Genomic DNA, 22811 nt, shown 5'->3' on the forward strand with positions numbered 1-22811 from the left:
AATTCGTTACGTAATACTTGAACGCCTTAGAAACATTTTAAAGGATCCAAACAAACGTAACAGCTGTCAAAACGAATTATATAAAACGTGTTGAAGCATGGAATTCAATCGATGCCATGCTGAAGTACCTTAAAACTGATTGAAATGTTTGTCCGTAATGTAATATTGAAACTGCACTTAAATAATGGGATTTCTAATAAATGATAAATCTTTGAATATATTACTGACCTATTTATTGTTTCATTTAAAATTGCGGTGAAGTGTCTTTCATAATGTCAAGAATGTTTCTAATTATACGACCACCACTGTATATATTTCAACTATAGTTTTATTAAAATCTATGACATAAACAAAATGACCATGATCTATAAAGTTAGACATTTCTAGATGCGTGGAGGAACTAAAGAGCAATGAGAAGTGGGTGTTGCCAGCATTAAAAATGATGCGTGATATATGTTGTCTGTACGAATCCGGTGGGAATGCGGGCGTGAGGCCTCATGTGACGCGGCAGGAGTTAATAGATCGACTACAGACGCAACATTCCCTTGTTATTCTGGTCACAGATTCGCTCACACATTATATGGATATGGTACGAGAGAAGATGACAGGTAAGAGTTTTTGAACGATTGTCAAGTGTTCGTAGACGGCAATTACTGTTTTACAGAATTTATACATTTATAGGAATTTATTTATTATATAATTAAATCAAAAGGAGGGCAACTTGCGGCCTTATCGCTTTCGAGCGATCTCTTCCAGGATCTCTCTTCTCTCACAAAATCTTTCTTTAATATTTATTTAAGAATGATTTTGTATGATTTTTAGCGGAAAGTGAACTAGATTGGGACAGTTGGTTGCCAGATGGAAGATATCCACACGCCGCGCAGGTACATGAACGGCTCAGTTTCCTACGGTTTCTCTTGAAGGATGGACAACTTTGGCTATGTGCTGAACAGGTAATATAACTTAGCTTATTTTACGTCATCTGTCATTTGTCAATGTCCATAGATAAAGTAAATAGAACATTTTCCAAGCCAAGAATTATTATATTAATAAAGCGTTTATGTTATTTTTAGGCTAAACAGATTTGGGTGTGTCTAGCCGAAAAGCCCGCACACATCGGCGACCGTGAGGCGTGTTTCCGTTGGTTCAGTAAATTAATGGGCGAGGAACCAGATTTGGATCCAAATATAAATTTACATTTTTTTCGGCAAAACATAATGACGTTGCTACCAAATCTTTTGACACACTCGGGGATAAAGTGCTTCGAGAGGTAGGTTTTTGTTTCTACCCTCCCTGAAATGTTTTCGGTAAGTGAATCAAACAGAATGTCTTTCTTGATAGACAGTTGGTGATCAGCTTTCTGTGTCCGGCGAATTTTGGCTGATTTCTTTACGATGTTTTTTTATTCAACGTACGCGTTTAACGTACGCAGTTGAGATCGCGGGCCTTACTAGGCCAACACAGTTGAATTTTAATGATTTATTCAAATAATCAATATTTATTGATTAAAAAAGATGACCTAGCTAACTTCGTAACATATATTTGTGTCTTCTTACAGCTACATCTCTGTCAAACTATCTATAATACTATAATAACTACGACTATTTATCTATCTTGTCACTAACAAAACTTCATAAGCTCTATATTCTCCGTTGTGTCCTTAGGAGACACGCAACCTCTCCACATAGAACAGACACACCTCAAAAAAGGACCCAACATAATATAATAAGCTACACAATTTGCAAGACTACCTTTGCACGTAATCAATACAACAATCGCTCAGCTTATCTCTATAATAATTTAAATAAAACCCTTAGCTTTCATAATCTTACATACCATAAATGTAAAACAACTTTAAACCATTGGCTCGGTACACTCAACTACAACAAAACAGAAGCATTGTTAAATCATCTAATATAATTTTTTCCTTAATCCATCTTTTCATGCAACACGCGCACACATTTGTTTCGTCTTTCATAAACACATTACATAGTCATCATAATATATTCATATATATATATATTTTTTTTTTAAACCAATTGTGTTGGTTGATGAAACTTTGTAAATTTAAAGAAGAGCGAAGCTTCCCTGTCACAGGTTTCTGACTTAGGGAGGCCTAAATCTGAATTGTATTGTACATATATCTGAACAAATAAAGAATTTTGATTTTTTTGAATAAGGTTTGGAAAATTTGTCAATCGTTAGTTATTAATTCCGTATGTGTTATTGCAGGTTTTTCAAAGCCGTCAATTCGAAGGAGGGGAAATTGAAGGCGAGACGGCGTGGATTCCTTCTTAACGATCCAGATCTCATAGGATTGGATTATCTATGGAGGGTCAGTTTCATACAATACGGAAGATAATACATATTTTTTCATGTCTAGTTCCTCATAATTATCACAGGTTATGTAATATTATAAAAATGTATGAGCAGTGTTGGCCAAGTGGCTTCTGCAAGTTCGAGCCCCGGCTGTGCCCCAATGGACTTTCTATGTGCGCATTTAGTATTCGCTCGAACGGTGAAGGAAAACATCGTGAGGAAACCGGCTTGCCTTAGACCCAAACAGTCGATGGTGTGTGTCAGACACAGGAGGCTGATCACCTACTTGCTTTATTCGAGTGACAAATGATCATGAAACAGATACAGAAATCTGAGGCCCAGACCTAAAAAGGTTGTAGCGCCATTGATTTATTTTCTTTATTTTATAAAAATATTTTTTTTATTAAAGTCTCATAAAAAATAATATTTTTTTTATAATGGCTACCATAGGCTGTTATAGAGGTCTTTAATCAGTTTGGTCAGGAATCTATGGATTTGTTTCTTCCAAAGATTTTTTAAGAGATTAAATGTCCCGTGTTTAGAGCAGGCTATGTTCTTTAAAACTGACCATAATTTGAGGTCTGGGCTAGATGAGGGACAGTATTCCAGAGAGCCAGGAATGGGTAGTTGCCTTGTGACCAGGTGCAGTATCCTGCTGGAAAATTGTTGAAAAAAAGAATTTTCGTATAGCAGTATTCATGGCCAGACTATATAGATGCAAGACAATTGACCATAAACAGACAATGGGCTATTTGACAAGATTTTAAAAAGTCCCATCAAGTCACGATGGCGTGGTACCAGTTCAAATACCAAGCGTTTAAACACGTTTTTTTTTAAAGATACGTTGTTAATTATCATTCTTCAATTACGTGGACATACATATTATGTGTATTCATCAAAAACCGTCAATGTTATTTGACTTTAGTTATGTAAGAGGAGGCATACGCACCTGCTGTTAAGCGATACCGCCATAGACACACAGTGCCAGATGGCTCGCAAGTGCGTTGCCGGCCTTTCTTAGATTACTTTAATGTTCAGTGTCCATGTAACTTAGGTATTTACCCAGTAAAATCAACAGTTACAGTCGGTTATTGATCATTTTATGTGATTCCCTGTCATCAATGGAGAAGCAACCTTCATACAATAAAAATGTTTATCCCCAGGTGATAACGGAGTGTGATGATGAGATATCAAGCCGTGGTATAGAGTTGCTCCGCGAGACGTGCACCTGTACGGGCCCGTCTCTATCGCCCGCACAACAGCACGAGGCGTTTCTCACTCAGTGCTGTGCGCGTACGCAGAGGCTGCATAGCGAAATGGTTGATGATGGTACTGATTTTTTTTAGGCGTGATTTCCACCTTAGCTTCAAAATGAGATTCAAAAATGGACTTTTTCTCGTCAATGTTAGTGTTGCCGAAAATCTATTGGGTAAAAAATAATTTTTTGTACAATCAAAAATTTACAAAGTCTGTTGTCGTTTTAACTAAAATAGTACTAGAATGTTATCACTACTATTGAAACTTCCTAAAACTTATTATTTGATTAATTTTGTATAGAAAAATGAAGCCTATCGATATATCATATCTATAACGAGTTGAGATTCCAAAGGCTCCGAAGGCAAACGACCTTTTTTATATGTTTACTTGGTACAATAAGAATAATAATAATAAAGTCTTTCAGTTACATTTCATAAATTTATATAATAATAATTGTTAGCGGTAGTTGATTTAGTTCTTAGGGTAGGAAATTAAACACTTCAATGATGACTTAATTCACTATAATTTACTTCACTGATTTTACGTGAACTGTATAACCTCAAACTTGTACCAAGAAAAAGCCCGTGCGCATGTGTCACAACCTCTTTTATAATCACAACTCCCTCCTCCGACTCGACCATCCCACTTCGGGAAGATGGTCGAGTCAATTCGTAACAACTCGTAAACAACCGAACGAGTCAAATGAATAACTATTGCACATGCGCACTTGTAGCAAGATTCTTAAGAATATGTTTCATAAAAATGTTTAGAATTTAATTAAATTAATATTAGAAGCTAACATAATACACCTTTATTCATCCACATCTTATTGACAAACATTTAACAAAAAAAGATATAAATAAAATTCGGCCCCTGTCCGGGAGATGCCGGCCTACAGACCAACCAAATCTTTCGAACTTTTTGGAAACCACCACAAAATAAATTATATTCTGTGCCATTGTCATCTAATTTCTTCCAGCTACCCTTTCGGTCAGTCCATTCTGTAATTCAGACTATTTGTCATCTGTATAATGTTATTACTTACTTATAGCTATATGTTAGTCGCCTAATTGGACAGTAGATATGTCGTAGTAAAGTAGTTAAATCAGAGAGTTAATTGAATCTCTAGACAGTTAATTTAATGTCGATATTCAATCAAGTCGCTAGAGTTTTGATTTAAATAAAGCAGCGACGAAAACGTTTAACTATCTCTCTGACCGAAAGCCAGCGTGTTGATTAAATATATCATTTGTTATTGTTATTTCGGTGTGATCCTGAAGAACCGAGAGCTTGGAAATTCCGTGTTTTGCTTTATTGTAAACGGTTAGGTTAGGTTAGTCTTGTTGCGTAAGAACGTTTAGGAAACTCGTTAAACGTTTCGTTCACTCACTTGTCTGACGGAACTTTAGCGACTTGATTGAACATCGATATTTAATTAACTGTCTAGAGATTCAATTAACTCTCTGATTTAACTGCTTTACTGCGACAGATATTTGATTTAATATTATATTTTTCAGACGCATCGCAGTGTTGTACAAAAATGTGTAGAGTGATTCGTGCCATACAAGAATATATAAACGAATGTGATAGAAAATTTTCGGCGGATCGTCAAATATTGCCGATCTACAGATCGGGCAGAGGGCGCCAGTGTACAATTATAGTGAGATTCAATTTTCAAACAGGCCAAAGACAGATTGATGATATCGAACTGTTTTCACACTCGAACGAGACACTTCATTCGTTGCGTGTGGCTGTGCAAAGGCGGTAAGTTTATTAATGCTTGTATGTAGGTGGTGGCTGGAGTACTAGAATTGTTTTATTGCAAAAAGAGCTGTGGTCACAGACAAATCTATTGACAAGAGTTCAAGTATTTGTCTAAAATTCCACCTCGAGATTCGTCGTTCAACAACTGTGTTTTAAGGCAAGTTTCTCTGCGCACTATGTGGTAACTGTCCATTGAAGTATTTCCGAACGAATTCAACTTAGGGTTCTTCGAGAAAAGAGCGTTGCTATTCTTAAAGCGCCGGCAACGCGCTAGCGAGCTTTCCGGCATTCAAAGTGTCAATGACGGAATCACTTAACATCAGGTGAATCCTGCCTATATATTGTCTATGCATGAATATTATTTTTAATGATTTAGAATGAATTAAAAACATTTGTTACGTTCACATTAAAGTCCCCACAATTTTTTATATTAATCATGCTTTATGAGTAAGCAAGATTTAATTTACACATTTATTTCATGTTCAAAAAGTTTCTTATTACAAAATCTATAAGATATTATCTGAGGTCCAGATCTAAAAAGCTTGTAGCTCCACTGATTTATTTTTATTATATATAGTAAAGGAACTAAACACTTATTTTTTCAGGTTAAAGTGCTCGTCCGAGAGCAGTATTAAACTAGAAATGTATATAAATAAGTTAGAATTATATGTAAATGGAGAACTTTTGGACTCGAGTCATGACCGGAAGATTCTCTCACAAATACATTTAAGGGACAAAACCATATTGGTTGCTAAGGTCTGTTATTTTTCTTTATTAATGAAAATGATTGCAGTGCTTTGTTTGTGATTGTCCAAAATGTCAAAAATGTAGTGGCCAAAAGACTCAGCCGGGTTGCATTTTTCTATTGATCGACTAACTAATTTCGCCTTTCGCCTTATTAGGGATTATTTAATATCATCATGATAGACTAAGTTTTTCGATACATTGTATAGTTTAATTAAAATGCTTCCCATCGTAACTTGCTATATTTACAAAATGTTTTAACCAATAAATTTCAATCACTCCAAATGTTATTGCAGTATAAAGTATAAATAACACTAATATTAAAAAAAACTTAAATTATATTTAAGTAATAAAAACAATTAGAATATATTTTTTATAATCGCTTTCAATAACGGTGTTAGTTATATTGCTGATTGTACGTAAATCTGTAACGCACACTAAACGAGTAGAGTGAAGGAAAGCCGAAATACGGTTAGCGCGGGTTAGAGGGAGATAGGAGGAGCCTGGCAACTTCTGCCGTAAAGCATGAGGGAAAAAGAACGCTAGACCGACTGGCGCCGTAACGCGTTACGTAACGAAGCGGTTAACCCTTACGAGATAAAAAGAATAAAATACTTTATTAGACTCAAAAACATTAGATTTTGTACTAACATTCTAAAGATTGTAAACATACAATAGGCAACGAAACGTTGAGATACAATAAAATCGTTTTTGACGTTGGCTAAGAAGTTATCACTTTTATACCTAGTCATGGTTTAGGTTATGTGTTTTTTTTTTATATTTCTTAGTAAAAAAATTAAATGGGCTATTTGAGAATATATTAAAAACATCACAATACTCGTTAGTGACTATAGAATCTAGCGGTGCTTATACTTTTGTTAGTTATTGTTAAGGCAAGCGAAACATTTTTTTTAAATTATTTGATAGGTGACTGACGTGTAAATATATATTTTTGATAGTGATTATTTGCAAGTTATTTTACTCCACACCGCATTGTAATGTTTTATACAGATTACTCCCGATAACACTGAATTTTAAAAAAATATTTTTGTGTAGGTTTACGACGGACAGGTATGTGGTAGTGGTGGATGCGGTTCGTCAAATGAATCCAGTAGCGATAGTAGCGCAACATCGCCACCCCTGCCACCCACTGCGGAGCACGCACTCCCGGGAGTTGTGAGTATGCCTTATTTTTAGCTGAATGTTGGAATTAATTAACGAAATTTTGCTCTTACGATGAAAGAACATGTGTTAAAATCGAAAAATCGATTACTGTGACAGGCACATATGGCTGACCATCTAGAAAAAAACATCAATACATACAGGAATCTAAGGGTTATAGCGCTACAGTGTTTTTTATCAATATATATATATATATATATATACAAGCAACATTTTTACATATATAATAATAAATATTAATATTTCCAATCTGTACAATATACAAATTAGATTTGTTAAATACATTTTTGAAGTGAAACTTCCTTATTGGCTTTGGAAAAAAATTACGCATCACATTTTTTGGTTAGGCGTCACATTTTTCCGTTACGCGCCATCTTTTTCTTGTCCCTACCACGGTTAATTCGATTCGATAACAACAATATATAATAACGATAACAATGATAGTAACAATTATATTACAATTAATGAAATTCTGTAATAATCTTAGTAGTAATAAGGTAAAATGAAATAATTGTATTATTTGTATTCATGTCTATGATAATAAAAGCCTTTTGTTAAACTTTATCTAATTTAACTTTATTTAACCAATTTCTGTAACGTTGCATACAGTAGACATTTTTCAAAAAATAAGGTCATAAAGAAGTTTCACTTCTTACGTGTGTACACTAGTACGCACACATTTTTTTCTTTGTTGCTTGTTATCCTTCCTTCAGTAGCATTGATAACCCTTCATAGGTACAGGCGTCTCCAGAGATATACATAGACATTTTAATTTGGCAAACGTAGTTTAGTTTCGAAAGCTCTCAAGGCTTACGGTTGGACACACTGTTCACACTTAGACGTTTATTAGGTCATTAGGTGAAGTCATGGCTAACTGAGCCAGTCTCGCTCCAGTAGACTTCACTGCTCCGAGAACTTCTGTACATTGGAAATCCACAGCAACGCACTCTAGGACTCCTTGGGTGGCTGGTTCCTCTGCGCTGAAACTGCATCTACACATGGGACTGTCTATCAGGAAAAAATATGTTTGTTAAGGAAACAGTGGCTCGTAATTGTACCTATCATTGATTTGAGATTAGTTGTGTGTAAAGTCGCTCTGGTTGAACAGCTGGCAGTGCCATTTTGTTCTGAACTGTTCGCGTTTCTAGGAGTTCTGTGGATCTTTGCCGAATCTAGGTTTGCACATCAGACCCTCTCGTCGCAAGCTCATCGGCAGCATCATTGCCGAGAGATGCACTGTGTCCCTTCATCAACTGGTTATTTCTTCCATTGAGACACTTCAGTTAGTATCAGTTTGTTGTTTGTTGTCGCCTCAAGACTTATCACACCTATAAATGTTTAGATTAATTAATATTTTTTTTTTAATTCCAGTTATTCGCACAAGGAACCTGGTACCTCCCATTCATTTTGGAGTTGGAACACATCGGCATCACAAAGGGGCACGCTCCGTTGACTGAGGCAGCCCATTTGCTGTCACAAATATGCCCACCTCATAAGCTAACTGTAAGTACATCAATTATTATGAAGCTCAAATGGTTTTTTGTAGAAATAAGCTCAGTCCTTGTTTATTTATTTCGTTGACAGTAGGTCTAAGCTGAACGTTTTATATTGTGGTAATGGCTACGGCTTGCCACGGAGAGTGTTCATAGGAGTTGTTCGGATTAATACCTGCAGCTGACTTTCATCATCGGACGTCAAAAATTCTACACTTATCACCTCGACGTCCGTCCTTCCACAACTAAGAGGTTTTTAAGGCAGTTTTTGGCACGCACCACCACTATGTGGAACCAGCTGCCCACTGAAGTATTTCCGAACCAATTCGACTTAGGGTCTTTCAAGAAAGGAGCGTACCAATTCTTGAAATGCTGGCAACGCACTCGCGAGCCCTCTGGCATTGAGAGTGTCCATGGGCGGCGGTATCACTTATCAGGTGTGCCACCAGCCCGTTTGCCCCCGGTTCTATAAAAATGAAAGCCTCAATTGTTGTATTTATATAAATTGCTTCTGCACAAGGACAATTAAACATTACGATATAGTCTAACGTAATACTCATAAACGATAAAAAAACTCACACAATTTACTAAAAAGGACTTAACATAGGAAAGTGTATCACACTTAGGGAATGCAATCCCGACTCGACATCGTGAATTCGAGATCCCGCGGGATTAGAAATATCAATCCGGCGGATCCCGAAATTTTCGGGATCTCGTATAGTTTAAAAAAATAATTCACGTGACTGAATGCGATGAAAACTGCATGTTTGTGATAGTGAGGTTAATTAAAATAAAATATTATTTGAAAGAAAACAAAAGCCTTTATCCTTTAATATTACGAACCAAACAACTAACAATTTTAATTACATGAACATAATCAAAACAAAAGTAGGTATAGCTCAAGGAGATTAAAATTGGTGATTTTGAAAGTAACTTCTAAAAAAAGAGTATATTCTAAAGTGTCTCAAGAGTGCTATCTGCTAACCGGCATCTAATGTCCATTGTAATGTACCCTATGTAATGTGCAATGTCGTGTGAAGCGTCCCGAGCGGATGTGTGTAGAATCACTGACCATTGCAATCCAATCCCGTCAATCTCGAATCTCGTCATATTATGCTTCGGGATTGATCCCGAAAAATTACACGGGATCTCCTTCGGGATTGCATTCCCTAATCACACTACTTACAGTCTTACTTAAGGAGAAGACACTCGGTTGTTCTGTTCGATTGTTTCACTTACAACTGTTTAGCACTAACGTTTACTGACACTAATGCACTGCTTCAAACGGTATTGTCCTTTTCAATCTTCTCGCAAGATGAACAGTCTCGACATACACGTGTCGGTGGTGCCTTGGCACGTGGGCTCCAGCGATGAAGTTTGTTTTAATGCGAGGAATTGAATGATAATAAAAATGATTAAGATTTAGTGATGTCTTTAATTTATTTTGAAATTGTTTATAGGTAGAGAAACTAACGGAGGCACTCTTGTCTCGGGATGACTCGAAACTGAAAGATATACTGTATGGCCCATCACCACCCACCGTTGCTTATAATATAGAGGTAAGTTTAATAACAAAAAAAGGTTGTATAGTACTCTAGATAGCTATTTTAAAAAATAGCGTTTTGTCTTCACTAAACAAGAATTTTTCAAAAATCAAATTCATTTATTCATATAGGTAACACAATGTACACTTATGAACGTTAATAAAGAAATACGCATTAAATGCTTCTAATTTTACATTTACTGTTCTTAAAACAAGGGCGTAGAACGGAACAGAAGAACTGGCAATAAACTCTCCGTCACTCTCTTTAAGCGCCAAGCTTTTTTGTTCAAAAAAAAAATATTTATTTACACTTCGTTACACTATAATATAAAAAAATCAAAATTAACATAATTAAATCAAAAGGAGAACATAATAATAATAATAATTAATTAATTTTTTTCTTTAAAACAAAAAAAAAAAAAACTAAACTAAAAAGATGATACATTAAAAATAGAAAGTAAAAAGACACATAAACACCTTTACACCGTGTTCCACATGACATCTTTAAGTAATTAACTATAATAATAAATAAAAAAAATTGTCCTCTATCAGTAGTAGGCATGGTAAAAGAGGAGGACCTTAGTCAAAATAACTAACATCACATGTCCGACCAGTCACCACAAGTAGCACCAGTTCACGAGTTTAACGCATGGCCAGCCATCGGCCCCCTTGCCATATTCTAGGAAGAGTCAACGGCGCATGGACGCATTTAAGGACGTCTAGCTTACGATATCCTTAAAACCCGGCAACGCACCCGTAAGCTTTACATGTGCCCTTGACTTGGAACTTTAGTATGTAATTATTCTTGCAGGTCTTATACAGTATGGTTATGCCGTCATCGGATACGAGACTCGAGCGAAACAGAAGTTTTCAGTTGGCTTGTGTTAAGAAGGCCCCACTGTTAGTACAATGTCTGTCGAACGGGGAATTTCTGAAGGGTGCCGCACCGCATACTAGAAGGTAGGTTTGCCGTGCAAATGAGAATCTTAAGAAAACACTTTTTAAACGGATTGAAGCTATGTATTATTATTAAAAACTTATAATTATTTGCATAATTTTGTTGCGTGCGTGTTCACGGTGAAACAGTGCAGTTTTTAATAATAATACATAGCTTCAATCAGTTTAAAAAGTGTTTTCTTAATGTGTAAAAGCTATGTTAACAAAAGACAATACAGTAAGAATCTTGTCGTTGTTTGTGAGTGTTTTGTCTCGTTTATATACAAAGTGAGAGATAGAGACAAAGCAGTAGGGTAACTATGATTTAAACGTTTATTAGTTTTTCAATTGGAAAGCTTCCTTTACGCCTTTGAATTGCAAAGGAGTTCTGTTCTACAATTTCCCGGAACAATTTCGAAACGAGAAAAACTTCATACAATTATTTTCCACTGAAGACGAAATTTTTATATTCTATGACAGTATATTTCTATTTTTATCGAAAGACTTAGTTTTTCTTTTCAGTTAATTAGTTTTTTGCAAAATCTAAACTAAAACGAAAGATTCTGCATATGTACGTGTACGTTCTTACGTGTGCATACGTTATGTATTACTTACGTACATGTAGTAATTTGGAAGGGACGTTAAGAATGCTAATAGTTAGTTTAATCATTAATGTGTCAGCTTGTAAGCGAATTATTTAAATATCTATTCATAAAAAAAATTATGGATCCCTATTTCCCTTGGCTTCAGCATCACGCGTGAACCGGCTGGACCGATTTCGCGAATTCTTTTTCTTATAAAAATTAAGAAAATGACGCGGAAAACTAGAAAATTTAAGAATACTTTTATTACGATGGCAAATTTTTCTTTTTTATTTCGTTCAAACTCTTTTGATGTAACCTTATGGCGTTTGACAGAATGAGTGCTGCAAATATCGTCAAAGAGGATGGAAGAAAAATGAATATCGTTTAAAAGAAATGCTTCGATCGAAGTTATTATATTGATAAAATTCATATAAAATAATTACAGTCGCTAATTGTTTGTGGTATTAATCTTGAAAATCCATGTTTTTCATATGACCAGTTACATGTCGGAATACCAACAAAACTATTTTATATACGCGCAAGAAAAACAAACAAAGAATTTTGTTTAACATAAAGCAGTTTTAGTTAAATCAATATTCATAGTTAAGACAGGACAGCGTCTGTTGGGTCCGTTAGTATTTTATAATAATGGAGTTACTTGTCATATTTTTATTTAATAATTATATTGTTTAATTTTTCGTTTAGTTAATTATTATTTACACTATCTTAATCGTTCGATAATACGGCAATTGATATTTTTTAATATAACATAATTACGATCAAACTATCGCGGATCAACAAATATATGGTTTTTTGTTATATATTTTATATATGTTTTTACAGAGTGGGCTATCTAGCTCTGGTAAGACTTGCGAAGTTGGCTCTGTACACTTTGGGACACCTCTTCGAAATTCTGGCACCAGATGGAACTGATGCTGCGCTTGATAAGGATTTTAGGTAAGTGTTGACACGTACGACTAGCTTGTGTGTCGTCAGGTCACGGCTGTCTATACAGATTTTTACCATAAAAGCCAACGGCGCACTTACAAACTTGATGGTAATGTGACGCAGACAACTTTATGTGTGACTGATCGTTTGTCCATAGATAAAAAAATATTCTTCACCCAGGTTGACTTTCAGACAATTATTCCTATGACAGTACAGACTGAGGTCCGAGTCTCGCTCCTGACGAAATACCTATCCCTCCTTTAGGTCCTTAGGTTCCTTAAGGTCAAAAATACAGTGCATTGTAAAGTAGACCGTAATACAAAGATATAAGAACGCAAATGTATAGCTAACGGCGGTCTTGGTATTGGATTAGTCGTATTGCGTAAAATATTTTTTCTTACGTGGCTAAGTCAACGCGTGAATCCAATTTAAATGCTGAAGATGAGAACTAAGCTTTAAGCTTGTTCGTTATTTAATGAAATGTCTAGCAAAAATTCAGAGCTGGGACTTTGATTATGACTCCCGTATGCCTGAATAAATTACTATTTTTTATATACAGATGCCACAGCAGTAGTGTATGTAGAAAAAACTATATTTGTATGAAAATTTGCCGACACGAACTGTCATTTTCATGGAAATTTAAGATCGTAAGAAATTTAAGGCCGTAGTCTTTGAGGAGTCAAATACGATGAGTTCCTGTAGGATTACCAATATTTTTCAGAATGGATGTCACAATACTACGCGAGGCATTGCAGTCAGTCCCGAATCATAATTGCGAGATTATTGTTAAAGCGATTGCTGAGAAACTCGCCACTACACTTGCTGAACAGGTAAAGTTCTTAAGTACTAAATTAAATATATTCAAAAATTGTTTAATTAAAAAAATATTTTATACGAATATCAGATTTTTGTCTTTATACTGTTATTTTAAATTGTATTAAAGTTCACATAAAAAGCTCTTGAAAGTTGATGTCAATTTGAACGTAGCGAGCAGAAAGCTCTCAGCTTTTATTTTTGTAATAAACAAGCTTTATCTGATATGTAGAGTAAAAATTTACGTTTTTAATATTTTCTATTGTTTCACTCTGAAATCAAGGTGACGAAATTTTTTTCGTCAATTTGTGTGTGTGACAGTTTTTTTTACCAAATAAGCTTTTATAAATGATAAAATTAGTGAAGTGTGATTAGGGACATAATATGTAAAAAAACAGCGAAATCAAACATACAAAAATGATACCAAAAGTGACTGAGATTAATTTAATAAAGAGTTGCTTTCAAAACTTAATTTAAAATACGCCGCAATTAACCAGATTTTTAGAAATACAGTCAAAACCGTTTATAACGACATGGTTTAACAACATACCGGTTATATTGACCAAAATCAAAGGTCCCGGCTGAATTCTATGTATTAGGTACTTAACAACGTCATCGGCTTTTACGACCAAATATGAGTAGTCCGTTCGACATCGTTATAATAGATTTTGACTGTATTTCTGTAAATAATGATTAACTTTACTAACTAAAGTGTGAATACAGGTGGTAACAAGTGGTGAAGACAGCGATTCTGTATCGTCACTTGTGTGGTGGCGAGTGCCGACAGCAGCAACGGTACGGGCTTTGTACGCACTCACTTACTCTGTGGCCCAACCCCTGGAAGTCACCGGATTGGTGCACTCGGATGACGTCACACGTACGTGTTCAATTGTTTTTTTGATTTGTGCTCTGATTGTTTATGTAATTAAGAATTCTGAGATAAGTATTCTTCTTATAGTGCCGTCTCCTAGCGAAGGTTGGCGATCATCATGGCTAGTTTAATTTTGTGTGGCGTGCTTCTAAACAGTATCTTGGTGCTTTGACCCAACCATTGTCTAAAGCTTTTCAACCAGGATGTGCGTCTGCGGCCAGGTCTTCTACCTACCACTTTGCTTTGTATGATTAGATGAAGGAGCTCGTATTATTTGGTGTGACCTTTTCTTAACCGTCATAAGTACTTCGTTGTTATTCTGCATTCTGTCCAGCATTGGTCGATAAGCCCCGATCTAGAACGCTTCCAGTTTTTTGGACATAGTCTCTGTCAGCGTTCAAGATTCTACTCCATAGAGCAGCACGTAGACGTAACAACGCGCAATGCGAGTTCTAAGCTGTAAATTTAGGCGTTTGTCACGAAGTACTTTTTTTAAGTTTTGAAAAGGCGTTGCGCGCTTGTTCAATTCTGCAGCAGATTTCGATGCTGATCACCCTTTTCATCAATCACTGTGTCTAGATATTGTATTTTCGAGACACGTTCCAAGGTGTGATTGTTGAGGTCATATATTTTGACTTTTTCGCATTGATGCTAATACCAATATATAATGATTATCGTGTGCAGCTATTTGAATTTGGCCGTCTGTGCGTCCGTAAATATGTATCGTCATTACAATCGGATATTTATCGTTATAACGTATACGTATATATACGTATACAAAATAGATATATTTATAGTTATAACGGATTACAATATTTTTTATTGAAAACTATAGTGTATTTCAATCATATCATTAATTTCGAGGTGTGTTGTATAGGAGTGCCTTTTTTAGACAAAGGCCTCCTCCAAATTACGTCATTTCTATCTGCAGTGTGAGTGTGAGAGATTAGTGCTGGACAGGCTACTTCCAATTAATTGGCGATATTTGTTGTTGTTTGATATTTTAAAAGAGTACCGAGAGTTTTTTACGCTGGCTTTTTCTCTCGGCCTCCACCCTCTTCTTTGTCGATGAGTAGGGATACCTACCTATGCAAATTTAATGACGTGGAATAAGCGATACATGTATCTTATGTACCGTAATAAACTTATTTCTTTAAATTTTATCTTTGGAACTAAAATATTGTTGAGCGTGTTAAACATAATAGTATACACACGTATTTTGTAGGTTTCCTCGAAAATATACTTCGTTTTTAAGCATAGACAATGTGTGGGTAATATTTGTAAAATTGTAAATAATTACTGATGACGTAATCACCAAATAAGAAAATCAAAGACAAAAACCCCCCCATAGTGCTTACGTATTACATGAACGGTCCCTTAGTGGTGGTTTGCAATTTTTAATTTTTTTTATTTATTTTCTAGTGGTCCGGGAATGTATGGAAGTTGTGACGATTTGTATGGCGTTTGGAGGTGGACATCTGGAGGATCTGCTGCATGAGTCGTGGTGGCAGGACACGGCTTTGTACCTGATGATTGATTGCCCGAGTGCTCAGGTATGTTTAGATAATATTAAATACAATTACGTACTAAAGTATTTTTTCTATTAATTGTACATTAACGTTTTTGAAGTGAAATTTCTTTATCGGCGTTGAAAAAAAAAATACGTGTCACATTTTTCGGTTACGCGCCATCTTTTTCTCGTCCTACCACGGTTGATTCGAAGAGATTCGAAGCCATTAATAACAAAAATATATAATAACGATAACAATGATAGTAATAATTATTCTGTAATCATTTTAGTAGTAATAAGGTAAAATGAAATAATTGTATTATTTGTGTTCATGTTTATGATAATAAAAGCCTTTTGTTAAACTTTAACCAATTTCTATAAAGTTGCATATAAGGTCATATAGAAGTTTCACTTCTTACGTGTGTGTGTACACTAGTGCACGCACACATTTTTTGTTTAAAAAAAATTAGATCAAAAATTGTTGGGACGGTGGAACACTAATTGGTCACTTTTGTCCGTCCACCGAAGCGTCAACATACATTACAATATTATAATAATTGGTTTACAAAGTAAAGTTCAAAGTTCGACAGTAGGAGCCTGTTGTTCCTATGATGACGCTCAAAGTCGTTGGAGCAGATTTAGTCTGAATAACTAGTTCCCTTTTTAACCAAACTTTACTTTGACATTATGTTAATGTTATTATTGTATAAATTGATATGACATTTGCATGCCTATTATATATGGCTGATTGTGCGGATATTTGTAGTTGATCGATCTAATTGTACCGCCATCTTGGCCAATAAACGATTTATCATTATTTATCGTTAGAAAACATACTCTTATGCACATTAATAAATCACTTCTGGAATGGCGTAGCAAGTAGCAAATTCTCACATCGCCAATTTTCTCATCTATCAAGTCACCTTTACAACACACTTAAGGGCGTATACGGTCGCACAACTCCCAAACAGTACATTGTTTTTTTGTTCTTGTCATCGTTTCTTGAAGTAGGGCGAATGGAAAAATATATGGTGGAGTTGAGTAGTTTATGTATCCATTTTGACGACGACACGATTTAAATAACTTACGAAAAAATCCAAACATAGCCCATTTTTGACACTTTGAATTCATTTTATTACGAAAATGTATATAGAACTTGATTTAGAAATTTACATGAAATATTCTATCGCAAGCCAAGTAATCCATTCCAGAAGTTTTTGGTGATAAAATTACATTAATTTAACGTTTTACATAATTATTTGTTATTACCGCCTCTCCATTGCGTACCGCAGTCCACCCTGAGACACTGACACAGCAATTTGTGCTGAGATAGGGCCTTAATAGGATTGCTAATATATATCCTAAGCTATTCGAATTTAAATAATTAATTACCAAGTGGCTTTGTTCACTAACCTACGAAGAAACTGAATTTCTAGTTCAAGTATAATTTAACTATTCTTAGTTTTTACAATGCGTTTACACTAATTTACACTTACCCTCCACCTCTCATCTATAACTTCCGTAAGATTATATTATTCTGGTGTGTACAATTGTCTCGTCCATGTAAACCTTTAGTTTCGTTTAGTTAAGTTTTAATTTTTCCTTATAATATAATTTGGTGTCAATTATTGAGTTACTATTTCATTAAACTATTGGAAGAGCGATGTACCCTGAGGTACAGGTCTCCCTAGACTTAGTTCAGGGGCTCCAATACCGGCTAAAACAATGAAATATCAATTGAATTATTACACGCCAATATATCCTTATAGGTAAATTCTAAAGTTATACTCTCTTGCGGTGTATCTTCAACTACTGATGGTCGGCAGACAACCATCGAAATTCTTTTTCATTATTCCTTACATTTCTCAAATCCAGTTCATGGTACTTAACTCTTAACTGAACAAAATGGTATATTTTGCTAGGTGCGAGTATCGTGCGCTGAGCAGTTGCTGTCTATGTGCGGATGGGGCGGCGGCGGGGGGGCGAGGGGAGCGCTGTTGGCCCTGGGAGGGGCGGGTGGAGCGGCCACTTTGCCCCGCCTCACTCAGCATTCGAGGAACGCCCATCAGTTTCTGCAGCTCTTGTGCCGGCTGGTGGCCTTAGCCGGACCCACCGCTAAAACTTTGGAGGATCTTTCTACTGAAGTGAGTAGTTTTTTATTAGAAAAACTAATTATTATATAACGAGAAGTTCGTTAAGGGGAATGTTCTACCTTTATTGTACGGGAATGAAAGGGAAATTCGAGTTATTAAACATAGAAATGTCAAATTCGATTGTATGAAAAGAAATTGGATCCGGACTACACAAGGAGTACTACACGCAGAAATCAACTTGGCACCTGCGTGGAATGTGATAAAGAATTGCATTAAAAAATAACTAACTACTATAGATACCGGCAAACATTTTGAACAAATGTCCTTGCCTGATCGCGTGATTGGTAAATCAGTTGACGTTTGTGTCCCGCGCTGTGTCAGAAGTGCAAACTGTCCCCTGTTTAATGCTCAAGAAGTTTGCCGGTATCTATACAAATAGTAGAACTTTTGATAATTCCCACAATATACAATGAGAAAGATCCGTTAACCTTATGAACAGTTTGCCAGCTAGTAGACTGCCAGGAGTATCTGTATTGTATATATTGTATGTATTGCTCAAGAAGTTTGCCGGTATCTATACAAATAGTAGAACTTTTGATAATTCCCACAATATACAATGAGAAAGATCCGTTAACCTTATGAACAGTTTGCCAGCTAGTAGACTGCCAGGAGTATCTGTATTGTATATATTGTATGTATTGCTCAAGAAGTTTGCCGGTATCTATACAAATAGTAGAACTTTTAATAATTCCCACAATATACAATGAGAAAGGTCCGTTAACCTTATGAACAGTTTGCAAGCTAGTAGACTGCCATGAGTATCTGTATTGTATATATTGTGTATGTATTACTGTATTTTTGTAAATATAAAATAAATTTTTCCTCAGGTGGCCTGGCTGCGGGCATTACGAGATAATCCCGAAACGTTAGACGACACATTGCTCGAAGGCCACTTGAATTTGACGAAGGAGCTCTTCACACATGTTCCTGCGCAGGTTAAGTTTCAATATGGCGCTCATCCGGACCACAAGGATTCGGGCTTGTTAAAGGTAATTTCTACTTTAACATTTTAAAAAGTCTAAAAAAAAAGTTAAATTTCAATGTTAGCCTATAATTATTAATTATAATAATGAATAAACAACACACTTAAAATCGTATAAAGAAATTATAATATTTTTTCCTGGACGATTCTTATTTTTTTTTAAATGAGGTGAATATGCGCTTACGCAGACCCCGCGTCAAGCTACCATTGGCGCGGGGCCTGTGGGGCTGGGTCTACACTCAAATCCCTCTGTTATTCAGAGGGGTAGCGAGACCCGACCCACTAAAAACACCTCAGCCCTTCACGCGCCCTTAAGATGGGCCCTCGGGGTTCGCCAGGCGTTCTACCCAAGGGAAAAAGGAATGTTGAATTACTGACAACTTGTAATTTCCATCCTCGGCCTAGAACGTATTGCTACATTCTAAACTTATAATCTCCTTTCTATAGTTCGATTCTAAGACCGAGAATAAATTTAAAGTAAATTAAAACTTGCACTCGAACCGGGAATCGAACCCAGTACCCCTCACCATAGCAGCCACATACAAAGACCGCTAGGCTATAAGGGAGCGTTCACATTACGTCACGCAATTTTTGGAGATTCTTGATTCTCCCCCCCCTATGAAACGCGCCGTAACGTTTCTGTATCCAATAGTAACCCCAATTGACTCTTTATACCTAAAACTTACCATTATGTGGTGTAAAGTACTGGAAAGTCGAAAATAATATTAACAATAACGCTTAATTCAATCCCCGCCCCGCATCGTAACGTTTTATTAGAGGACCCCCCCCCCCCAAAATCCATTACGTAATACTTGAACGCTCCCTAAGGCCCTTTAGGACCTCTCTTATAGAGTATCTTTTATCATCTCTCTCTATCTTGATCATCTTCCGCACCAACCTTTCTTTCTTTTCCCTGATGGGCCATGCTGCCTGGTTACCCTATATGTCCATTGGCCATTGTTCATGCGAATGTGTGGCCACGGTGTTACATTACCAAAACTATATAATATATATTTAATTAAGCCTATACTTGTATCCAGGCCTTTTCGGTCTCATATTTTTTTCGGGACACGTTTTTTGTAAGAATAATTTGACCTATTTATTTGTTACTTTTATTTTATTATGTTTTTTTTTTCGTTTAAGTAGACCTTATACAAGATAACTCGTATATAAGTAGAGGCAATTTGCAGGAAGTGGTAACGGAATTTCTGTGGCCGTACTCGTGGGCGTGGTGTCGAATGTCAGAATACGACAGAGGAGAGGGTAGCGGCGAAGACATTCCAACACCGCTCTGTCGTACCGCCGGCTCAGTGGCTGCAGCCACGGATTTGCTGTTATCCCTCGTGCACGGATGCCTTCCCAATATGGCGGCCTTGGCCAATCTATTGCATTTAATGTTCTATAGCGGTATGTTTTTTTTTTAATTCTGTAATATGCCAAAATTTGAGCAGTGTTGGTCTAGTGGCTTCTGCAGGTTCGAGCCCCGGCTGTGCACCAATGGACTTTCTATGTGCGCATTTAGTATTCGCTCGAACGGTGAAGGAAAACATCGTGAGGAAACCGGCTTGCCTTAGAAACAAAAAGTCAGGCACAGAAGCCTATTTGATTTACAAATGATCATGAAACAGATATAAAATCTGAGGCCCAGACCTAAAAAGGTTGTATTTATGAATGAATCAAATTTAATTTATAATAAACATATGGAATCTTAATCTAGATTAAGTCTACTAAATAATCCGGAAGTCTCACACTTTTAATAGAAATTAATTACAATAAAAATATATATTCGGAAATTAATGTAAAGCTCCGCAATTGTTTTTATCTCTATTATTTTCATTTCCATATAAATTGTTACATTTAATCCCTGGAATAAGTCGCTTAGTATCGATAAGGCTGTTATTTGCACTCAGTTACTTGTTGTTAAGTTCAATAATTAATTTTAATTAACAAAAAAGATGAAAATGTTTTTTTTCGAAACTTAACTGCCGAATTTCTTTGGATATTTTGTTTTAATAAAAAAACTGTACAGACAGGAACATGCCGCTCGCGGAATGGGAGTATATGCCGTGTGTTGGACCACGCCCTTGTGCTGGTTTAGTGGGTTTGAAAAATGCTGGCGCCACTTGCTACATGAACTCTGTATTGCAACAATTGTACTGCGTACGCGCTGTTCGGGATTCCCTACTCACTGTACAAGGTAAGTTTTCTATAGACCATAGGCAAACGAAATCTCATCTGATGTTAAGGGATACCGCTGCCTATCGACACTCCCAATTCCAGAGAGGCTTTAAGATTTTTTTTGAGGGAAGTCGAATTGGTTCGGAAATACTTCAGTGGGCCTGCCGAAAACTACCTTTAAAAACTCTTAGTTGTGGAACGACAGACGTCGAGGTGTTACAGGTGGAATCTCGTATTTTGCCTCGGCGTCCGTCCAGCTGCAGGTATTAATCCGAACAACTCCTCTGAACACTCTCCACGGTACTTCGGTAGATGCTACTCCACATCTCTTCACAACGCCAAGGAGATCCAATATTGCCTAAAGTCGGTTCTGGCTTTGAGCCTTTGTCTGATTTGAGTTTAGGGACTCAAAATTTAGCAATTAAAAAGAGTGGCGGAAAGTATTTTGCCAGTTTCTTGCCCGCACTACGGCCTTCACTTGTGAACTGATAGTAAATGTATCAGTTCACAAGAGAAGTAAATAATTTTTCCTTTTAACTTTCTATTGTTAATGTATCATCTTTTTAGTTTAGTTTTTTTGTGTTGTTCCTGTGTAGTTTTTGTCTTAATAACTGTGTATAACATGTATTTTTGCACTTCTTGCCTATGTTATGTAATTTAATACAATTTTATTTTTTTCTTTACTCACAGTGGTTGCCTGGAAGAAATCGCTCGAAAGCGATAAGGCCGCCAGTTGCCCTCCTTTTGATTTAATTATGTTCATTTTTTTATTTTCTGTAGTGTAACGAAGTGTTAATAAATAAATAAAATAAATGTAAATTTACAATTAATTTAACTTCTTTTCTGACGTTCGTGTTAACTTTATAAACAACTTAATACTTATTTTTTAAGTTGAGTTGAAAACCTAACCATAATACGTCATCTATTAATAGTAAATTTTAGATATTTTCTTTCCTTCAAAATAATCTTAATCTAATAATATGTAAAATGTATTTTTAAAGTTTTTTTTATCATTTACGATTCATTTCAGGAGCGGCGACGGATCCTAACGAAGATTTCTCCGGTGAGATGCATCATAATATGATGGAAAATAATATTGAGGTAAGGAAAATATTATTTTTAATTGAGTCCTTGATTTATTAGAAATAATAAAGCCCGGTTATATATAATCTGTACAAATCTACATCTTAAATTTGTTAAATACATTATATAATAATAATATAAGCGTCACGAAGATGTGCAGCGTTTTTGTCGAAAAATGAGAGAGCGATTGAGAGAGAGTGAGAAAGAGAGATCGAGAAAAAATACACGCTATTGGTTGATGTATTCGTTTAGTAGTTACGTATTAGAACTTTAGATGGCAATTCTGTCGCATAACGTCATCATTATCATCAGCACGCAGACCGTGAATTACGAATTCGATAGCCCGGACTCCCAAAAAAAAAAAAAACAATAATTATATAACTACTTTATTAATTAACTTATAATAAGGTTACAAAAACATCCGTTATCGATCCTAGATACGAATATAATG

At 35.8% G+C, this 22811-nt stretch overlaps 1 protein-coding gene across 2 annotated transcripts in view; it reads left to right on the forward strand.

The window, feature by feature from the left end:
• The window catches only part of LOC123717696 (probable ubiquitin carboxyl-terminal hydrolase FAF-X), a 55114-nt gene that overhangs the window by 13228 nt on the left and 19075 nt on the right, over nt 1-22811 (forward strand). For both annotated transcript variants that reach the window (XM_045673835.1, XM_045673836.1), the window contains 20 exons: nt 388-608; nt 823-953; nt 1074-1270; nt 2233-2335; nt 3483-3648; nt 5094-5340; nt 5946-6096; nt 7141-7260; nt 8638-8769; nt 10220-10318; nt 11114-11262; nt 12666-12779; nt 13492-13600; nt 14307-14460; nt 15877-16007; nt 17887-18108; nt 18945-19106; nt 20290-20506; nt 21129-21296; nt 22308-22378. In XM_045673835.1, coding sequence (XP_045529791.1) covers nt 388-608; nt 823-953; nt 1074-1270; nt 2233-2335; nt 3483-3648; nt 5094-5340; nt 5946-6096; nt 7141-7260; nt 8638-8769; nt 10220-10318; nt 11114-11262; nt 12666-12779; nt 13492-13600; nt 14307-14460; nt 15877-16007; nt 17887-18108; nt 18945-19106; nt 20290-20506; nt 21129-21296; nt 22308-22378 — 3064 coding nt within the window. The remainder of the gene's footprint in view (nt 1-387; nt 609-822; nt 954-1073; nt 1271-2232; nt 2336-3482; nt 3649-5093; nt 5341-5945; nt 6097-7140; nt 7261-8637; nt 8770-10219; nt 10319-11113; nt 11263-12665; nt 12780-13491; nt 13601-14306; nt 14461-15876; nt 16008-17886; nt 18109-18944; nt 19107-20289; nt 20507-21128; nt 21297-22307; nt 22379-22811) is intronic.

This window comes from Pieris brassicae, chromosome 13 (genome assembly GCF_905147105.1).
Source record: "Pieris brassicae chromosome 13, ilPieBrab1.1, whole genome shotgun sequence".
Lineage (NCBI taxonomy): Eukaryota > Metazoa > Arthropoda > Insecta > Lepidoptera > Pieridae > Pieris > Pieris brassicae.